Source organism: Durio zibethinus, chromosome 18, assembly GCF_047325235.1.
Source record: "Durio zibethinus cultivar Kanyao isolate XHJ-2024 chromosome 18, ASM4732523v1, whole genome shotgun sequence".
In the NCBI taxonomy this organism is placed as follows: Eukaryota; Viridiplantae; Streptophyta; class Magnoliopsida; order Malvales; family Malvaceae; genus Durio; species Durio zibethinus.
In genome coordinates this window covers 11,781,465-11,798,847 of record NC_143179.1, presented here as the reverse complement: position 1 = coordinate 11,798,847, position 17,383 = coordinate 11,781,465, and the positions used below count along the sequence as shown (strand labels likewise).

The 17,383-nt window shown below is 30.3% G+C and overlaps 2 protein-coding genes across 3 annotated transcripts; both read right to left on the bottom strand.

The window, feature by feature from the left end:
- Positions 1-397: 397 nt before the first annotated feature.
- On the bottom strand, positions 398-2,926 carry LOC111299593 (uncharacterized). The gene is made up of 5 exons (XM_022894870.2): positions 2,427-2,926; positions 2,094-2,358; positions 1,274-1,372; positions 960-1,162; positions 398-551 (listed from the first exon to the last, which is right to left on the bottom strand). Exons 1-5 carry the CDS (start codon positions 2,837-2,839, stop codon positions 476-478), a joined length of 1,056 nt encoding a protein of 351 aa, XP_022750605.1. The 5' UTR covers positions 2,840-2,926; the 3' UTR covers positions 398-475.
- A 1,331-nt stretch (positions 2,927-4,257) lies between these two features.
- LOC111300537 (E2F transcription factor-like E2FF) lies at positions 4,258-7,413 on the bottom strand. Of its 2 annotated transcripts, none has more exons than XM_089747568.1 (11): positions 7,178-7,413; positions 7,012-7,079; positions 6,872-6,924; positions 6,679-6,756; positions 6,534-6,587; positions 6,169-6,253; positions 5,981-6,069; positions 5,822-5,894; positions 5,675-5,736; positions 5,109-5,505; positions 4,258-4,647 (listed from the first exon to the last, which is right to left on the bottom strand). In XM_089747568.1, exons 1-11 carry the CDS (start codon positions 7,264-7,266, stop codon positions 4,556-4,558), a joined length of 1,140 nt encoding a protein of 379 aa, XP_089603694.1. In that variant the 5' UTR covers positions 7,267-7,413; the 3' UTR covers positions 4,258-4,555. The 2 variants fall into 2 exon arrangements, with proteins under 2 accessions (XP_089603694.1, XP_022751903.1); XM_022896168.2 differs by having other exon boundaries at positions 5,981-6,048; positions 7,178-7,411.
- Between the last annotated feature and the right edge of the window lie 9,970 nt (positions 7,414-17,383).

The following is a 17,383-nucleotide window of genomic DNA, read 5'->3' as shown; positions in this document are numbered from 1 at the left end:
AAGTTCAATGTTTCGTAGGGTAAATAACAATCCGTCGCTGCAGGTTCGATGAGCCGATGTTCTGCCTGGTTTCACAATGCGATTTACAAAAAAAATATGGGTAGAAACACATTCAAATCAACAAAGTTTCGAAATCCAGAACATAGTTGATACGTACAATCTTTAAATCTTTAAATCTTTAAAAGTAACATTTTATAAGTTTGAGATTCAAATTCTAACAATTCCAATCCATTGTCTTATCTCCAAGCTACGATCTTATTTGTAAAAAACTAATGAACAAGGTTTTGATTTTAGGGACAGTACTCAACCACGCAACTGCAAATAGGTTTGGTTACTTCATAAAAGATTTTTTAAGAAGTTTTCAGAATGAATCAATTGTTTTCGTATGAAAGCAGGCTGAAGAAAATTGATCTGATAATCATTAAAAGCTTTAATGGAAAAGAAAAAAGAATATATATTTGTCATACACCTTACTTTACAACAATCCAACAACACAACTTAGTTGCAATCTGTTTTCCAAGCCTCTCAAATGATGACCCAATAGCATACACCTGCAGGATGAACAGAGAACCTTAATACTATAATTCATAACCGCAATTCGATAGATGGAGAAAACACAAAGGAGTAACAAATGTGAAAGAATAGTGCTACATTGGATATATTACAACAGAGGAGTCGTTATCAATCCCTTTTCTTTGAAACAAAAAATTTGCTGAGTTTTCAGTTGCGTTACTATGAATGAATACCAGGAATCTCTTTCAAATCAAAGAGCCATAGAGATTTTCTTTTTCACCCTTAGTCTCAACAACTATAATATGCATGCCAGTGGAAACAGGCATGTTTGTGCATTAGCATGGTCTTGAGTTCAAGAAATGCCTAATGTGCACACCTTCACTAAACATTCAGAACTAACTTTCAGAAAGCAAGAGCATTAAGTAATAACATGGAAAACAACGTACCAGAAAAGCAGCTTTGCAAGGTAATCACGGGAAGTGCCAACAGTGCCAAAATTTTCATCAGTAGCATCTTGATGAATTCCTGTGTTCACTATCCCTGAATCTCTCATAAGTGCATCCTTAAAGAACCTTTGCAATATATTTTGAACAAGCTGGAGGATTATTTCCTCCACTTGTACTGATGATGGTTGGGATAATTCTATCACCTGGCAACAAAAATTACATATAATGAGAAGATATTTCAAGTTAATTATAGCAACAAACTAAGATAATTCAGTTTCAAAGCAAGATAATCTAATAGACTTGTTGCTCATTACCATGTTGCCATCCAAGGATCGTAAATACTCTAACAAATCGTTCCTGTTTTCCCTGTCACATTCTATTCGCACATTTTCCTTCTTTTGGGCACTCAGTTCCTGAAACAACATAAACTAATTAGCTTATAAGGGGGGAATATGGGAAAACACATTATCAACTACACACACGTCTGTTTGAAAAAAAGAACAAATATTAATTCTTTATTTGGCTATATGTTGTAGTTGATAATGTGTTTATATATATATACCAAACTATTGACAATGTGTTAGGCACTATGATCCACCAAATGGAGTAAAGATAGATTCTTAAATCACCATTAAATACCTGCTTGGTATGTCAAACTGCAGAAAACGGGCATGGCAAAGTTCAACACAAACATTCTTATTAGCACAACACAAGAGAAGAAAAGGACATTATAAACCGATTTCCCAAACATGATTATTGCTAAAGCACTTTAATAACCAATTAGTATTTTTTGTAAGCAAGAAAATCTAAAATTAACATTTTTAAACAAATAACTACCTCCAAATTGCCCATAAAATCATCAAATATTAATTAGTATTTTTTGCTACTACATATTAAGCAAGCATTGCTAACTTACAACAATTTTTTTTTTGCCCATAAATCCATCAAATATTAATTAGTATTTTTTGTTACTACATATTAAGCAAGCATAGCTAACTTACAAGATTTTTTTTTTTGCAAAAAAGCTTCAAATTTTGCATCTTTCCAATCCATAATTATAAAACCCAATTTTTTTAAAGCATATATATATATATATATAAATTTATATTTTTATGAAAAATCTAAAATCCTCACCTCCTCCACATCAGATAACTCAGCCTGCAGCTTCTCAATATACTTCAAAGCCTCAGGCGACAAATCCCCGAAAACCCATGGCCTTATCTTCTCCAACTCCTCAAATCCACCACTTCCACTCTCTCTCACCTCCCTCTTCTCCTCAATCACCTCTCTCTTCTGTCGCCTAACACCCTCCGTCTCGTCCGCCGTCTCATTCACAGGCGATGCTCTTTCTAGATTCCTCATCAACGAAACCCTGTACTCCGCGTTCCACAGCGTATACCTAAAGGAAAAAAAAATCATCTTTAAAAAAAAAAGTTACTTTTTTGTGGTTTAGATTAAGGATTTTACCCTGTGATGATAGATGAGAAGAGGAGGCGATGAAGAGGAGGCGATGAAAGGGAAACCAAAATGGAGAACTGATCAGAAGGGAGAATCCCTAGCATAGTCGAGATAGTCCGCTTCATCGATTCCTTGGCGGAATCAGAAACCCCCTTGGAAATAACGGAATTGTCAAGAGGTTCGATGTGCTTCAGCATATTAGCAATCACTAAGAATCCCCGATCTAAATTCGACTTCTGCGTCGATACGAAGTAGTCGTCGTAGATTCCGCCACCGTTTAAGCAGCAGCTGACAGTTACGGCGGAAGAAGGGCGGTTGCGGCCGTTGGGGAAGAAGTGAGAGATATAAGGTGGGAGAGGTTTGGCTGACAGAGCGGTGATACGGGAGAATATGACGGCTCGAACTGCAGCTGTCGATGCCATCAGAGAGCGTTGAGAGCTTGAGGAGCTCTTTATTTCCTTCTTTTCTTTTACTTCCCGTTTTCTTACCCGTATTGGCGTTTTTTTCAATTATTAAAAGAAAATAGTTTTTATTTATTTATTTATTTATTTGTTAGGACGAGAGCTTAAGAAATTAGCCTCTTTATTTGAGTTAATTACATTTATAACATATACGTATATTTTAAATTCATTGAAACAAATTATATATTTTTATTAATTTTTATATATTTTAAATTTTTATAAAATAAAAATAATTGTTTTATATAAAAACTTATTTAAATATATTAAAATTTTATATTAAAATAATATATAAAAAATAAAAAAATAATTTTTAAAAATTAGTTAACAAACCAAACAAAATTAATAAAATTTTATTCAATTCAAATTAAATTATATAAAAAATTGATTCAAATTTAAATTAAATTTTAAAATTTTATAATATTATATTATATTTAAAAAAATCAAATCAAATCCAATTTTATTTAAACAATTATCACTTTTAAAAAATAGCACGTCTATTTGCAGGATTAATTTGAGAACCAAATTATATTAACATTAATTATAATTAACTTTATTATTAATATTATTTTTGAAAATGTTAAATATATTAATATTTAAATATTTGATTCAATGATATATGTAAATATATCAATTTTTTCAAAATAAAAATTAAATATATTTTAAAAAATTACTAAATTATAATGTGAAATCCAGTTTGATGAATAAATTAAAAGATAATTTGAAGAGGGAAATGACTTGAAAGTCCAATTATAAAATGTAATTATGAAACAATGAGAATAACGCTCACCATGATGCCGAAATATAAAATTAATTAATCCTTTCAAGCGTGAGAAAATGTTGGTGAGTAGAGAAGTTTTCTTTGGCATATATGCTTACTGAGAGGGGAAGCAAAGGATATTTCTTGCAACCACATCTCTGACGTCAAATGGAATAACTCATTAATGGTTGGTTTCATCTTGATATGAAAACAATGAAAGATTACAAAAACATTTTCACTTCACAACAAAAAAAAAAGTTGGTCATTTAGTCAAACTTCGAATTAATGATTTTGGTGCAACATCAGGATTCACCACCAATGGGTCCCCTCACCAATTAGATATATGATGATAAAGACTTGAAAATGAATCCTGATATAAGCCCTTGAAAAGATAAGGATTATTCGGTCCGGTTAGGACAAATGCACCATGATGTTAACAGAAACAATGATGTGATAGCTTTTAACAGGGAACCCTGTAATTATGTTGAGGGTTTAGCTGGTAATTTCAGACAAGGGAGGAAATCAATGGAAAAACGAGTGGACAAGATCAATAACAGGTTGCAAATAGAAGCAGTCATGACTTTCTTTGCCTTTTATAGAAACCAGAAAACTGATTAATAGATACTGATGAAACCAAAAAACCCTTCAAATTCATAATAATTTCTTCTATCTTTAATCAGCAATTCAGGAACTTATTACATGTTCAAGATTCTAAACAAGAAAAGAAGAAAAATGTAGAAGAGCTTGAAGCTCAGAGAGGGAATTAAGGAATGTATCAAGCGAAAGGTTATGGTTACCGGGAAGGGTTGGATCGAGAAAATACATCCAACAAAGGTGTCATATACCTGTAAAAATGTTGCGTTCCATTTTGAACATGTGTATTACTTGGTCATCTTGAGTTAGAGAACCTGAGAGGGGGATCAGGAACTTAAATGAATCTCTTCTTTTCCAGCAACTTCAGCATACCAAGACTTCCATGCTTCCATGTAATGAGCAAAAAGGTCACTAAGGGCTGCAACACCATTAACAGAACCATATCATACAATTAAAATGGAAAGGATACAGATTCTAATATGCCCACACACTATATGCAAGACAGAAGAACAATCCAGTAGCAGATTCCAAAAAGAAAAGGACATTTTGTTTGCCGAAACAATTCTTCTCAACTTAGCAAGTGTGAATCAATGAGATCCACAATTTTGTTGTACAATGTCTCTGAGTGTAAAAAATGTGATGAGTTATTTTATCAGAACGGATTATTAGTATTTCAAGATTTTTGTTTGGTCCAATCCATGAACTATGACAAACTATAGCTCTCATTGGTGGGATTACTTAAAGAGGCTACAAGAGAAGGTGCTGGAATTCTTTTTGTGCTTAATCAACCATCACAATGGGGCCAGAATTTTGCAGCGCCACTTATTAATCATGCATGGTCAACCATGTGTATTTTAAGTAATGAATCATAGAAGATACCTTGATTAAGATACTGAGGTTTGTAAGTACAAGCAAGGCTCTCCCAGTCCCGAACTGGTCTCACATTTTTGTTTCCTGAGGGCATTCCTGCAGGAGTAAAAGGACCAAATACAAAACCCTTGGAGCTCTGCTTCGAATGCTGCTCCAGTTTATATATTTCATGATCATATTCTATACTCTCGTGCTTATTATGCGTTGCAATATTTTCCTTCTGTTGTGACTTCTGATGAACTGAGGAGTTTGCCTTCGTTCTCTTTAAACTGTGGTTTGTAATCTCCGTCCCAAACACCCTCTTCTTTGATTCATTCAAAACCAAAGCTGTCTTTGATCCATTATGAAGTTTGGCTCCCCATCCCAGCCACCTAAATGCCGGTTTCCTGCTCTCAGGATGGTGGGTCTGCAAATAGATCGAGCAAATAAAAAACTAGTCAGAAGCACTGGACATATTTTAGGTTTTTGTGAGGGCTGAGGCCCCTTATGATTTATGATCCATGTGCATCATTGAGGTAGCAAAAGAAGGATTTTCTTTGCTGGATTTGGATGTGATTTTCGGACCAATACCATACCTTCTCAATTAAATTCATAGAAGCAAACACATTGGCAATGTCATACAGCCGTCTAACTTTTGCTGCAAAAGTTTTGCCAGAGAAAAGCATAAGTGATTGGCAGTAGTAAAATTTAGAAATGACGTTAATAATGGTATGTTCCATTACTTCTCATAGCAGTTGAATCGTGGGCATCACCCAGCAAAGCAACCGCAGCACTATCAAGGGTGATCATTTCAGCCTGTAGAAAACATATCAGCTATTATACATACAGGGCATGTAAATAGTTCATAACACCAAACCCAAATAAAAGAGAAGTTCTCTTACTTCTGAGCAAAGGAAAAGCTTGACAAAGTTCTGCGTAATAAGCCAAAGAGATTTTTCTCGTTTGGTATCTAAGCAAATAAACAGTAATGCTGAATAAATTAATAAAAACAATTAAAAAATGTTTTTCTTCCATAAATGTGTTCCATGCATGAATTGCAAATCAAAAGACAGAACAAAAATGCTCTTACCAATATGTTTTGATGATTCTGAAGGATTATCTTGCCCATCAATCTTCAAATTTAAGGACACTCCACTTTCATTTTCATCTGAGACCTAAACAAATAGCTCAGCTAGTTAAACAAGGAAAGACCAGAATATTGGTAAGACCTCTATAAGAAAATGTAAAGGGAAAAAAAAAGTTTTACTTCAAATTAAAGCAATAAGCTGAATCAAACTTAGATTATAAAGATAAATTACACCCAGCTCCCACATATATTAGATCACTAAGACATGTTAATTGTCAGCAACAGTCTCAGTTCCAGACATAGAATTCTTAGGGGCTAAAATTTTCTCAGCAAACAAACGGAGTAAGGGAACAAAAATAGAATTCTACCCTTAATGATTTGTTGCAACCTGAAAAACAGAAATTCTGTTTCACTGCCTCTTCCTGTAACAGAAAACATGACAAATCAGTCCTTCAGTTTAAAAATAACTTTAAAAAAAGTGAATAAAATGAAATGCAGAAATTTAAAATCTACCTTGAGCTTCTCCAAAACCCTGGGAATTTCTCCAAAACCCTTCCATGAGTATTGATTCTTCCCCTTTCTTGCCACCACCTAAACAAAGTAAAAGCCAAAAACCAACTCAAGCTATTCAAATTCAACAAGTATACCAATAGAATGGATTTTTTAATGATAAAAAATAAAGGGTAAAAAAAGAATAGTATCTTACTCCAATACTCTCCAATATATTCACTACATCATAAATACGACGTCGTTCCACCCCTACAATATGCAAAAGGATTTCAATAAAGCAGCTTAGTATAATTCAAAATAGTGTGAGTAATTATTTCAGAAAATTAGATTACAAACCTAATTTTGATGCGGCATCGTCGAGTCCAATCGTTTGAACACCATCATGATTATACAACGCCAAGAAACTGATAAAAAATTAAAAAGAAAAACATTAAAAAAAAGTTTTAAAGATTGAACAAGATCGAATCTATGAAATTTCAAGGAGCTGAGAAAAAAATTCTACTTGGAGCATAAAAGGCCCAGAGATTTCTCTTTACGGCAGTAAAGAGTTCGTGAATTAGGTTCAGATTCTCGAGAAACAAACGAAGACATGGATGTTTTCCCGAGAAACAAACAGAGAATCGAGGGAAGAGAAAGTGTATAAAGAAAAGTCGTATCTTGTTCTTGTTTGGTTTGTGGGAACGAGAAAGAAAAAGAGAGAAAATTTGGTTGGCGGATTTGGGAATTCAAATGTGAATCCAGATCTGGTTTTCTTTTACGTAGGCTTCTACCCCGGTCCCGCGAATTCAAATTAAGATCTTGAACCGCGCTTTGTTTGAATTTACTCTTTTGTCCTTGGACTTCTTTATAAAAAGAAAAGAGATTTAATTTGATTTTTTTTTTCAAAATATGCTAGTGCTGGTTAATAACAAAATGTTACACTTACAAATTAAGAGTTTTATTTTTAGAGATTTGATTTTGTAAAAATTATTACAAATTTTCTACGCAAATTAATTATCATCACCAAATTTCAATTAAAATCAAATTTATTGAATTAATTTAAAATAAATTTATTTATTGATTATGAATAAAATTTTTATGATTACAATTAAATTACATAAAAAATTTCATAATAATTTTCATGAAATAGATTTCAAATCTCATTGTATAAATATTAACAATTTAGTAAGATTATGAATATAGATTTATGGTTAATTGATTTTCTTGATTTCTTCTTTTAGTTTAATGGTTGAATATTTGAATGCAAGTATTGCAAAATGCTATCTTGGAATTAATATTCTTTAAAATATTAGAAATTTTATTGGATAAAAACATTTTAAAGGGGGAAAAAAGTGAGGTTACCAAATAAATTTAAGGGGCAAAAAGGTATTTTTGCATTTCCATTTACCACGTGCCGTATAGTGTAGTAACTTCAGTTTAAAAGAGCGCCAAAAAAGAGCTGACGATGACAGGTTTGGAAAGGCGGCGGTATCGAGACTGAATCACGTGCTTGCTTTTAGTCATTTTAAATCAAATTTAAATGTAAAATTTCAATAGTCATGACATATAAAATATTAAAATTTATATATTTATATTATTATTTTATATAAAAATTATGTTTTATAATTTATATTGATATAAAAGTATAAATTTTTTTATTAAATTTATATATAATTATTATTAAAATTTTAAATTATATTAATTTTATATTTTATATTTATATTATATTTATATCGTATTATTATATTATATTTTAAATTAATAAATCTATTCAAATTAATAAATTTTTATTTTACTTTTTACAAGAAGTTGCAAATAAATAAATGTTACATGCACTTGGTTTCCTTTTCTTCCAAAATATTGGCCAAGATTTGATTCAGGCCATTATCAAAATATTAAAAGAAAAAGAATTTTTAAGTTAGAGGCATGGAATAGTTTAAATATTTTATTGAAGCAAGTATAAAATCAAAATGAATGAATTTATGTTTTTTATTGTTTTTTCTCTTAATTTGAGACTAATGATTTAGATATATGAGAATAAAATAATGAGTTTTGATATTAATGAACTCTAAATAAAGATCTCAAGTTGGATTATCAGTTATCACTCAAAAATATTTTCGAAATAGAGGTTTTAAGTTCAAATATGTAATATTTTCTCTCACAACCTATCAAATCATGTGTTGGTGCTAAGCTTCGACCTGAAGGTATTCATATGAATATAGAAAAGAAAAATGATTAGAGGCAAATGTAGTGCGTGTTCTTTATATTTGTACTTTGACACACCAATCAATAAAAATTAAATTAGCAAGAAAGTAGAAAAAAGAAAGAGAAACGAGTGGAATGAATTTACCTTCATGGTGCCTGAGTCATTATATTTATGGGTAAGCTAAAAGGGCCTATAAGGGGACAATTAAGATAGTCTGAAAGGGAAAAAAATCATTATACCCTTTTGAAAATCAAATACCCTTAACACTCTATCCCCTTATCAGGCAATCTGAGTATCAAATCACCAAATTTATTATTGATGTCCCCTATGTGGGGTAGATTGGCTGGGGGAACAAATTAGCAGTTTGATTTGTCAAAAGTCAAAGTTATAAGGGGAGGTTGATTTTGGCTAATGACTAGCTTTGAGCCACAGTCTGACCTAGAAGTTATTCGATCTCGCGCATGTATTCTGGATTGAGTGCATAATTAGTTTAAAGCTTGTCAAAGTGATAATTATCGGAGGTGATTCGAGATTAGCTCTTTTAACCGATGCGAGCTCTTTTAACCGATGCGAGCTCTTTTAACCGATGCGAGCTCTTTTGGCCAAGCTAATCACTTTAGTTAAGGTGGCCCCGTCAAGCCTTTATGTATGTAATTTACCAAGATAAGTTTTTTGATCGAGATGGCAGAGATGAGCTTTTTGATCGAGACGATAGAAATGAACTCTTTTAACCGAAGTGGTTGAGATGAACTCTTTTGGCCGAGTTAAGCTTTTTTGTCCAAGCTAATCACTTTGATCAAAATGGCCCAACTAAGCCTTTATGTAGATAATTTATCGATATGAACTCTTTGATCGAGGTGATCGAAATGAGCTCCTTTGATCAAACTGAGCTCTTTTGGTCAAAAGAATCATTTTAGCTGAGATGGCCCAATCAAGCCTTTATGTAGGCAATTTATCAAGATGAACTCTTTGACCAACGTGATTGAGATGAGCTCTTTTGGCCAAACTAATTACTTTGATCGATGTGGCTCAGCCAAGCCTTTATGTAGGTAATTTATCGAGATAAATTCTTTAATCAAGGTGACTGAGATGAGCTCTTTTGACTAAGATGAGCTTTTTTTACCCAAACTAATCATTTTGGCTGAAGTGGCCTAGCCAAGTCTTTATGCAGATAATTTATCGAGATGAACTCTTTGTTTGAGGTAACCAAGGTGAACTCTTTTGGCTGAACTGAGCTCTTTTAACCAAGCTAATCACTTTAGTCGAAGTGACCCAACCAAGCCTTTATGTAAATGATTTATCGAGATGAGTTATTTGATCAAGGTGGTCGAGATGAGCTCTTTAACCAAGCTATTTTGTCAAATTAGGCCTTTATGAAGGCATTATATAAATCCAAACTCTATTGGTTGAGTTGAGTCTAAGCTACTTGATCGAGCTATTTTGTTGAATTGAACATTTATGAAGGCATTTTATAGATCCAAACTCTTTTGATCGAGCTGAGTTTAAGCTTTTTGGTCGAATTATTTTGTTGAATTGAGCCTTTATTAAGGTATTTTATAGATTCGAGCTCTTTTCGTCGAATTGAGTCTAAGTTATTTGACGGAGCTATTTTGTCGAATTAGACTTTTATAAAGGCATTTTGTAAATCTGAGCTTTTTTAAATGAGCCGAGTCTGAGTTTTTTGATTGAGTTATTTTGTCGAATTAGGCCTTTATGAAGTTATTTTGTAAATTCAAACTCTTTTGATCAAACTGAGTCCGAGCTCTTTGATCGAACTATTTTATTGAATTAGACCTTTTATGAAGGTATTTGTAGATCCAAACTCTTTCGGTCAAGCTGAGTCCCAGCTCTTTGAATGAGCTGTATTGTCGAATTAAACCTTTATAAAAGTATTTTATAGATCCAAGCTCTTTTGATCAATCTAAGTTTGAGCTTTTTAGTTGAGTCATTTTATCGAATTGGGTTTTAATGAAGGCATTTTATAGATATAAGCCTTTTTTGATCGAGCTCTTTCCCATTCCGTTAAGGTTTTTTTTCTTGGTGGTATTGTTTTGTGATTGGCTAAACAAGATCCCCTACCTAGCGCGTCAAATGTTAGTGCCAAACTCTAACTTGAGAGTATTCTTATGAATGCATAAGAAAAAGACGGTTAGAGGCAAAAATAGGGGTGTTCCCTGCATTTGTATTCTGACACATAAGTCAATAAAGATCAAGTCGACAAGAAAGTAAAAAAGAGAAAGAGAAATGAGTAGGATGAACCTATCTTCATGATGTTTAAGTCATCATATTTATAGGTAAACTGAAGGGGACTATAAAGGAATAAATAAGACAAAGTTAAGTTAAAGTGGCACTGACCATGTTAGGCGAACTTGACATTTCAGGTTGAAATAAATCACAAAGATACCCTTGATTGTCTGATGAAGGCTTTGAGAGGAAAAAAGACCATTTATACCCATTTGACTATCAAATGCTCCTAACACTCTTGTCTCATCAAATGATCTAAGTATTAATTCGCTAAATTTATTATCAACGTCCCTGGTATGGGACAAATTATCTAAAAAAATAGATTGGCTGCTTGGTTCATCAATTTACAGACGGTTCTTACAGGCTAGTAGATATGGAGTGGTTGCTTCACATAGGACTCCTCTGCACACTCCATAATCCACTTTTGAGGCCTAATATGAAATGGGTGGTTTCGGGTAACCTTTTTGGCAAACTACCAGCTTTGCCATCATTCGAGTCCCACCCTCTATACATCTCTTTGTCATCCCCATTCAACATTAGTGGAAGTAAGATCACCACCAGTAGCAGGTCTTCCACCAACATCAACACAACAGTCACATTTGCTTTATCAAACTATGTCACTGCCATTGAAGAAACTATTTATGCCACTATTGAATTTGGAATAAATGGTTCTAGCTTATCCAACAATAGCAATCACCGACCAACAAATTTCTTTATAGTTAAAATTCCAAGAGAAATACTCTTCAAGGAAATTATTTTTGCAACCAACAAAATTTTGTAAAATCACAAAGGTTAGCAAAGGCTAACTTTGGAACTGCCTATCAAGGTTTCCTTAACAATCGCCATCACATGCTAGTAAAGTCAAGGAAACCTTACTTGAAATGATTTTTATACTTTTTTTTTAAATATGGGATAATATCCCATTTTCTATGGCACAAATGAGCCACAGCCACCAACAAGATTTTTTTGAATTTTTAAAATTTTAAAAAAACTTTTATAATTTTAAAAAAATTAGAATTTTTCAAAAAATTTTAGAATTTTTTTAGAATTTTATGAATATTTCTTTTAATGTTGATGTAGTATTAATAATGTGATGCTAATTAAATTTTTTTAATACGTGTTAGCATTTTATTAAATATTTATGTCACTTCAACTTGTAAGGCTAACAGTGTTAATGGTTGAGGTAATTTAATACTTGAAAATATATATAGTTTAAGTACATGAATAAAAAAAAAATTTAGGTACCACATTAAAAAAATTAAAGGCCAAATAAGATATTATCCCTATGACCTAACTATAAAAATTCTCCAAAATAAATAGATAAATAAAACACAAGCATTATGTAAAAATTAAACAATCAAAATTCCTTCAAATCCAAATTTTCAATCACTTAACTTTTCAATTTTTAACGATGTGAACAACAATAAAACATTTAATTATAGAAACATAGGGGAAAGATTTAAATGAAGTTTCTTAGGTAAAGTTTGTAGAGTTCCTTACTAGAAATTATTAAATAAAAATTAAAATAAAAAATTAAAACTAATAAATTGAAAAATCTCATTAAATATATTAAATGTACAAATTTTAAAATTTTTTTTATAAATATATTTTTTTAAATAGACATTTTTAGTAAAAATATTATAAAAAATTTTACCATTAAATAAGTATTAATCAAATTTAAATTATAAAATAATATTTTTATTTTTTTATATATTATTAATTTTCACATTTAATTCTATCAATTTATCAATTTGGATTTTTTATTAAAGCTTTTATTAAATCATTTTTTTTAAAAAATTTTTATGAACTTAGAAAACTTTATATAAATTTTGTGCATAGGATGAAGGCAAATGAAAATTAAGGGTTATAAGCTTTCAAAACGATGCAATTTTGTAGGGTGAAAAAAATTATTTTAATTCCATATATGCATCACATCAGCAAAAAAAGTTACATGTCAGCATCAAGTGTGCATTTGTTAGCATAATTAACCCTAAAAGAACAAAAAAAATTGAACTGGCTAAAATTTTAAACCAGCAGGAACATGATGTTACAATTACAACATTAACCTTAACGTGCTAAAAATGCTTGAATTCATTGCAATTTCACTAACACCATCATTATCACTCGTATTTGCTACCTGATCAAGGGGTAGTTTCAGAATTAGCGCCCGCAGCATCTAATGTAGTCCCAAATGCTTCGAACCCTTTCACGACCTTAATGCTATAACGCAACAGATAAACAACATTACCGAATAGTTTTGGTTCGATTTTCTATCTTGTAAACCATAACTTTATCACCAACACCGAGATCTTTAGCTTTAACAAAATCTAGCCAACCTTTGGAAAACATTGGCTTTGGATACTTGCCGGTCTTGCGAATTGAGCCAGAGATTTAAAAAATAGTGGAGTAACAGAATAGTAGCGGCTATTTTGTGATAATGCTGATATTCATCACAATTATTGAAAAAAATCAAATGAGAATGCCATTTACAATGATAATGGCACGTCATGGCTACAAAAAATGGCCAACAGTAAATAGCAACAAAAGCGGACCATATTGTCATAACTTTTATTTTTTGTCCAAAGAAAAAAAAATCTTAATTTTCATTTGCAAAAAGCCAAAAAACAAAAAAAAATAACTTCAATCAAATTCAAAATCTATATTAAGATCAAGCACGAGCAAATAAAGAGGTGAAGTTTCAAGTTTGAAAAAGAAAAAAAAATACGTTGCTCAAGGGGAAAAAGGAAGAAAAAGGAAAAGAGTAAGGTTATTTCGAGTTGGACAATGAGTGAAGCAGCAGCAAGCAATGGTTGAAACTGAAGGTGGCATCTCGGGTTAGAAAGGAGGAAGAGGGCACTGCTGGTGAGAAAAGAAAGAAAGAAGAGAATAAAAATGGATTACGGATTTACTAGGAACTAAATGGCATAGTTTGAAGGTTAAGGACAAAAAAATGACAAAAGAGGGTTTAGACCATACCCATACCATGTTTTGACCCAAAAGTTGGCAACGTATTTGATTTTTAGGCTTGTTGGATTCATGATTATAGGTCTTAACATCAAAACTTAATTGAATATAATTTTTATATTTTTTTTATTTGTAATTTGTTCATTTTTAATTCATAAATATAAAAATTTATAAATAAAGAGATACATTATTAATAACTAAATAAATATAAAGCTGTTTGGAGTATGAAGAACCCTTATAATGACAAAAAATTATGAATATTATTTTTTTCATATAAATAAAAAAACAAAAAATTACTTTAAAAATTATTAAAAATTTTTTTTATGATTATAATTATAATCATTATATTTTATAATAAATTATATAAAATTAAAAAAAGTTCACGATCGCAATGAACACAATAACTGTGATAACAACCGTTACGTTTGTAACTGCGATAAATATAATACAATCGAAAACAAAATCACTACCGTAATTTAAATCTCTGAATTGAGCCAACCAATTTCCACATTTTCCCATCATCATCATCCCAAACTTCCAACTCAATTTCATTGCCTCCGTCTTCAAAAGGAGGAAAAAAGGAAAGGCTCTCTGTTGGAATAGCCAATCTTTTGGATATATCCGTCTGAGTGAAACGCTTTGAGAATATATCGATCTTCTCTTCTTTAAAATCTTTTCCTTTCAATTTCTTTCTTTTTGTTTCTGTATTGATTCTGCGTGCATGGAAATATGCAACGCAAAATGGGTTTTTTTAGAGGAGAAAGGAAAGGAATTTTGTGTTACGCAACGTCGATACATGAAGGAAATTACGCATGAATTGTTATAACATTATTACATGACAGTGACTTTTATTTCAACTACCAACAACCGTGTTTTTTTGTAGAGACAGTGTGGGCCAAAGAGACTTTTAGAGTGAATGTAGTATGATGCAGGCAAAAGAAAATTAGGGCTCTTTAGGTTTTACAAGCTTCCACGAAACGTAATTTTTGCATAGGGAAGAAAAAAATATTTTTTTAAACAAAACAAAAATCATAGTTTAAAATTTAAAAAACGACTACAACCGTACACTATATCAACGAAAACTCAACATCGTGCATGCAACATGTCCACGTTATTACCGAATATTAGAAATAATATTACTTTTTTTTTGTCTTTTATCGCTCTTAATTTAAAAACATAGATATAAAATTACTTAAAATTAAAATAAAAACCTAAATTACTCTTTATCTTATATCAAAAAGAATTGTTAAAAGTTATAATAATTTATATATTTATATTTATTTATTTTATGTCAAACACATATAAAATATAAAAATTATTATATCATAATTTGTATTAATACATTAAATATGAAATATATTTTTTTATTTTTATTAAACTTGTATATGATATTTTTCTCAAAATTTTATTTTTGCTAAACTTATATATGTTAAACATAAAATATATTTTAATTTTTACTAAATTTATATATGAATATTTTTACAAAAATTTAAAATCATATCATTTTTATTTTTTATATTATTTTAATATCATATTTAAAATTATCAAATCTATTTAACAGTTATTTTGTATTCTCCAAAATTGAGTTGTTTAAAGTTTTCAATTAGGAACAAAATATTATTATTACAAACAAAAGTAATAAAATATTATAACATGAAAGTGATCCTTTTTCTTTTAAAAATAAAGTTATTATAACAATCTTGTTGTTTGGTGAATGTTTAGCATGTTTTTTGTAAAAAATTATCTTTGTTTTGTTCTCTTTCGAATATATTTAACGAGTCATCATCCGAGGAATTGGGCATAAACAAGCTTTTTTTTTGTTAAATTATTTTTAATAAAGAATTTCATAATAATTTCATCTATATTATATACATGAAACACAAATAATTAGTATAGCACGCTTCACAATCTCATAAATTTTTCTACTATCATACCCCACAACTAAGAAGCTTGAAAGCATTATTGGAAGAGAAATGAGAGTTTTCATGAAAGAGTTTAGAAGAAAAAATTAAGAAAAGTTGAATGTATGATAAAAAAAAAGGGGGGGGGGGGGGGGAAGAGGCTACAAAATTAACTTTTATAACGTGCAAAAGACACCAAGAGAAGGATCCAGGGAACTTCAATGGAAAAGTAGAGAAAAATGGAAACTAAAGAATGATCATAATTTTTTTTTTTTTTTAATTCTCAACCAAAAGAAATTTTTATAACGAAAAGTCAAGATATTAGAAATTAAGCTAATAAGTCCAAATACCATTATTATATGGATTCGGAGCTTAATGAAAACGAAATTTAATAATTTTTTATTTTTAAATTGTAATTTTTTTCTAAAAAAAAAAAAATCATCATTATATCATTAAGGCACGAGCAAAAGCTAAAAAAAAAATCATAAAATTAATAATTAGGTAAAAACTATATCTCAAATGAACTAAGATTATTAAGAACTTGATATGAACATATAACAAATAATTACACCTTATTTTTAAAAGAACAAAGCATTTCAAATTTAAATTAATCTTCTATTTCCCCAATTTAATCATAAAAGCATTTTGAAGTCTAAAAAATGATACTACACAAAAAGTATTCCATTGGCATATAATAGTATACCATAATATATAACAGTCACTCCAATATTTCTTTTCTTTGGAAATATAATTAATTAAGCTTGGAATTTTCTTTTCTAAAAAATATGTAAATTTTTACTATTTAGGAAAAGATCATTGACTTGTAACCTCAATTAGAAAATATGAATGAATTTTAATAATGAATGATCATATATATTATGCACTCGAGATTTAATTTAATTAATTCATATAATTACCTTTTAAAAATGGTATTTGACAAGTTTATAAAACGAATCCTAACATCTTTAAATTTTTTTTATGCTTAAGCTACAGCTTCTTTTATAAAATAATAATAATAAAAATAAGAGGAAAATTTTGTAATTTAAGACCCCATATTTTATTAAGCAACCCAATCGTACAAAGAAATTGCCTTCTAGAAATCGCATTGACATGGGTAATAAATCACTAGATTTTAATACTTACTTTAATTTTCTTTAATCACTTGAAACATATTTATTGAATAAAAGAATCTAAAATTTTAACACAGAAGGAAAAAGAAATATTCTAGCTTTTTATGAATCATGCCTTTTTGTCTTTGATTCATGATTCCCCCTTTATGTCTCATTATTGCTCCTAGACATTGCTAATTACTGTCTCACCATTGTTCATGAGATATCAACAAGAAGCCTTGAATGTTTAATTACTTAAGTTAACAAATTAAATATTAATGCTCTATTATCCTGGAAGGAAAAAA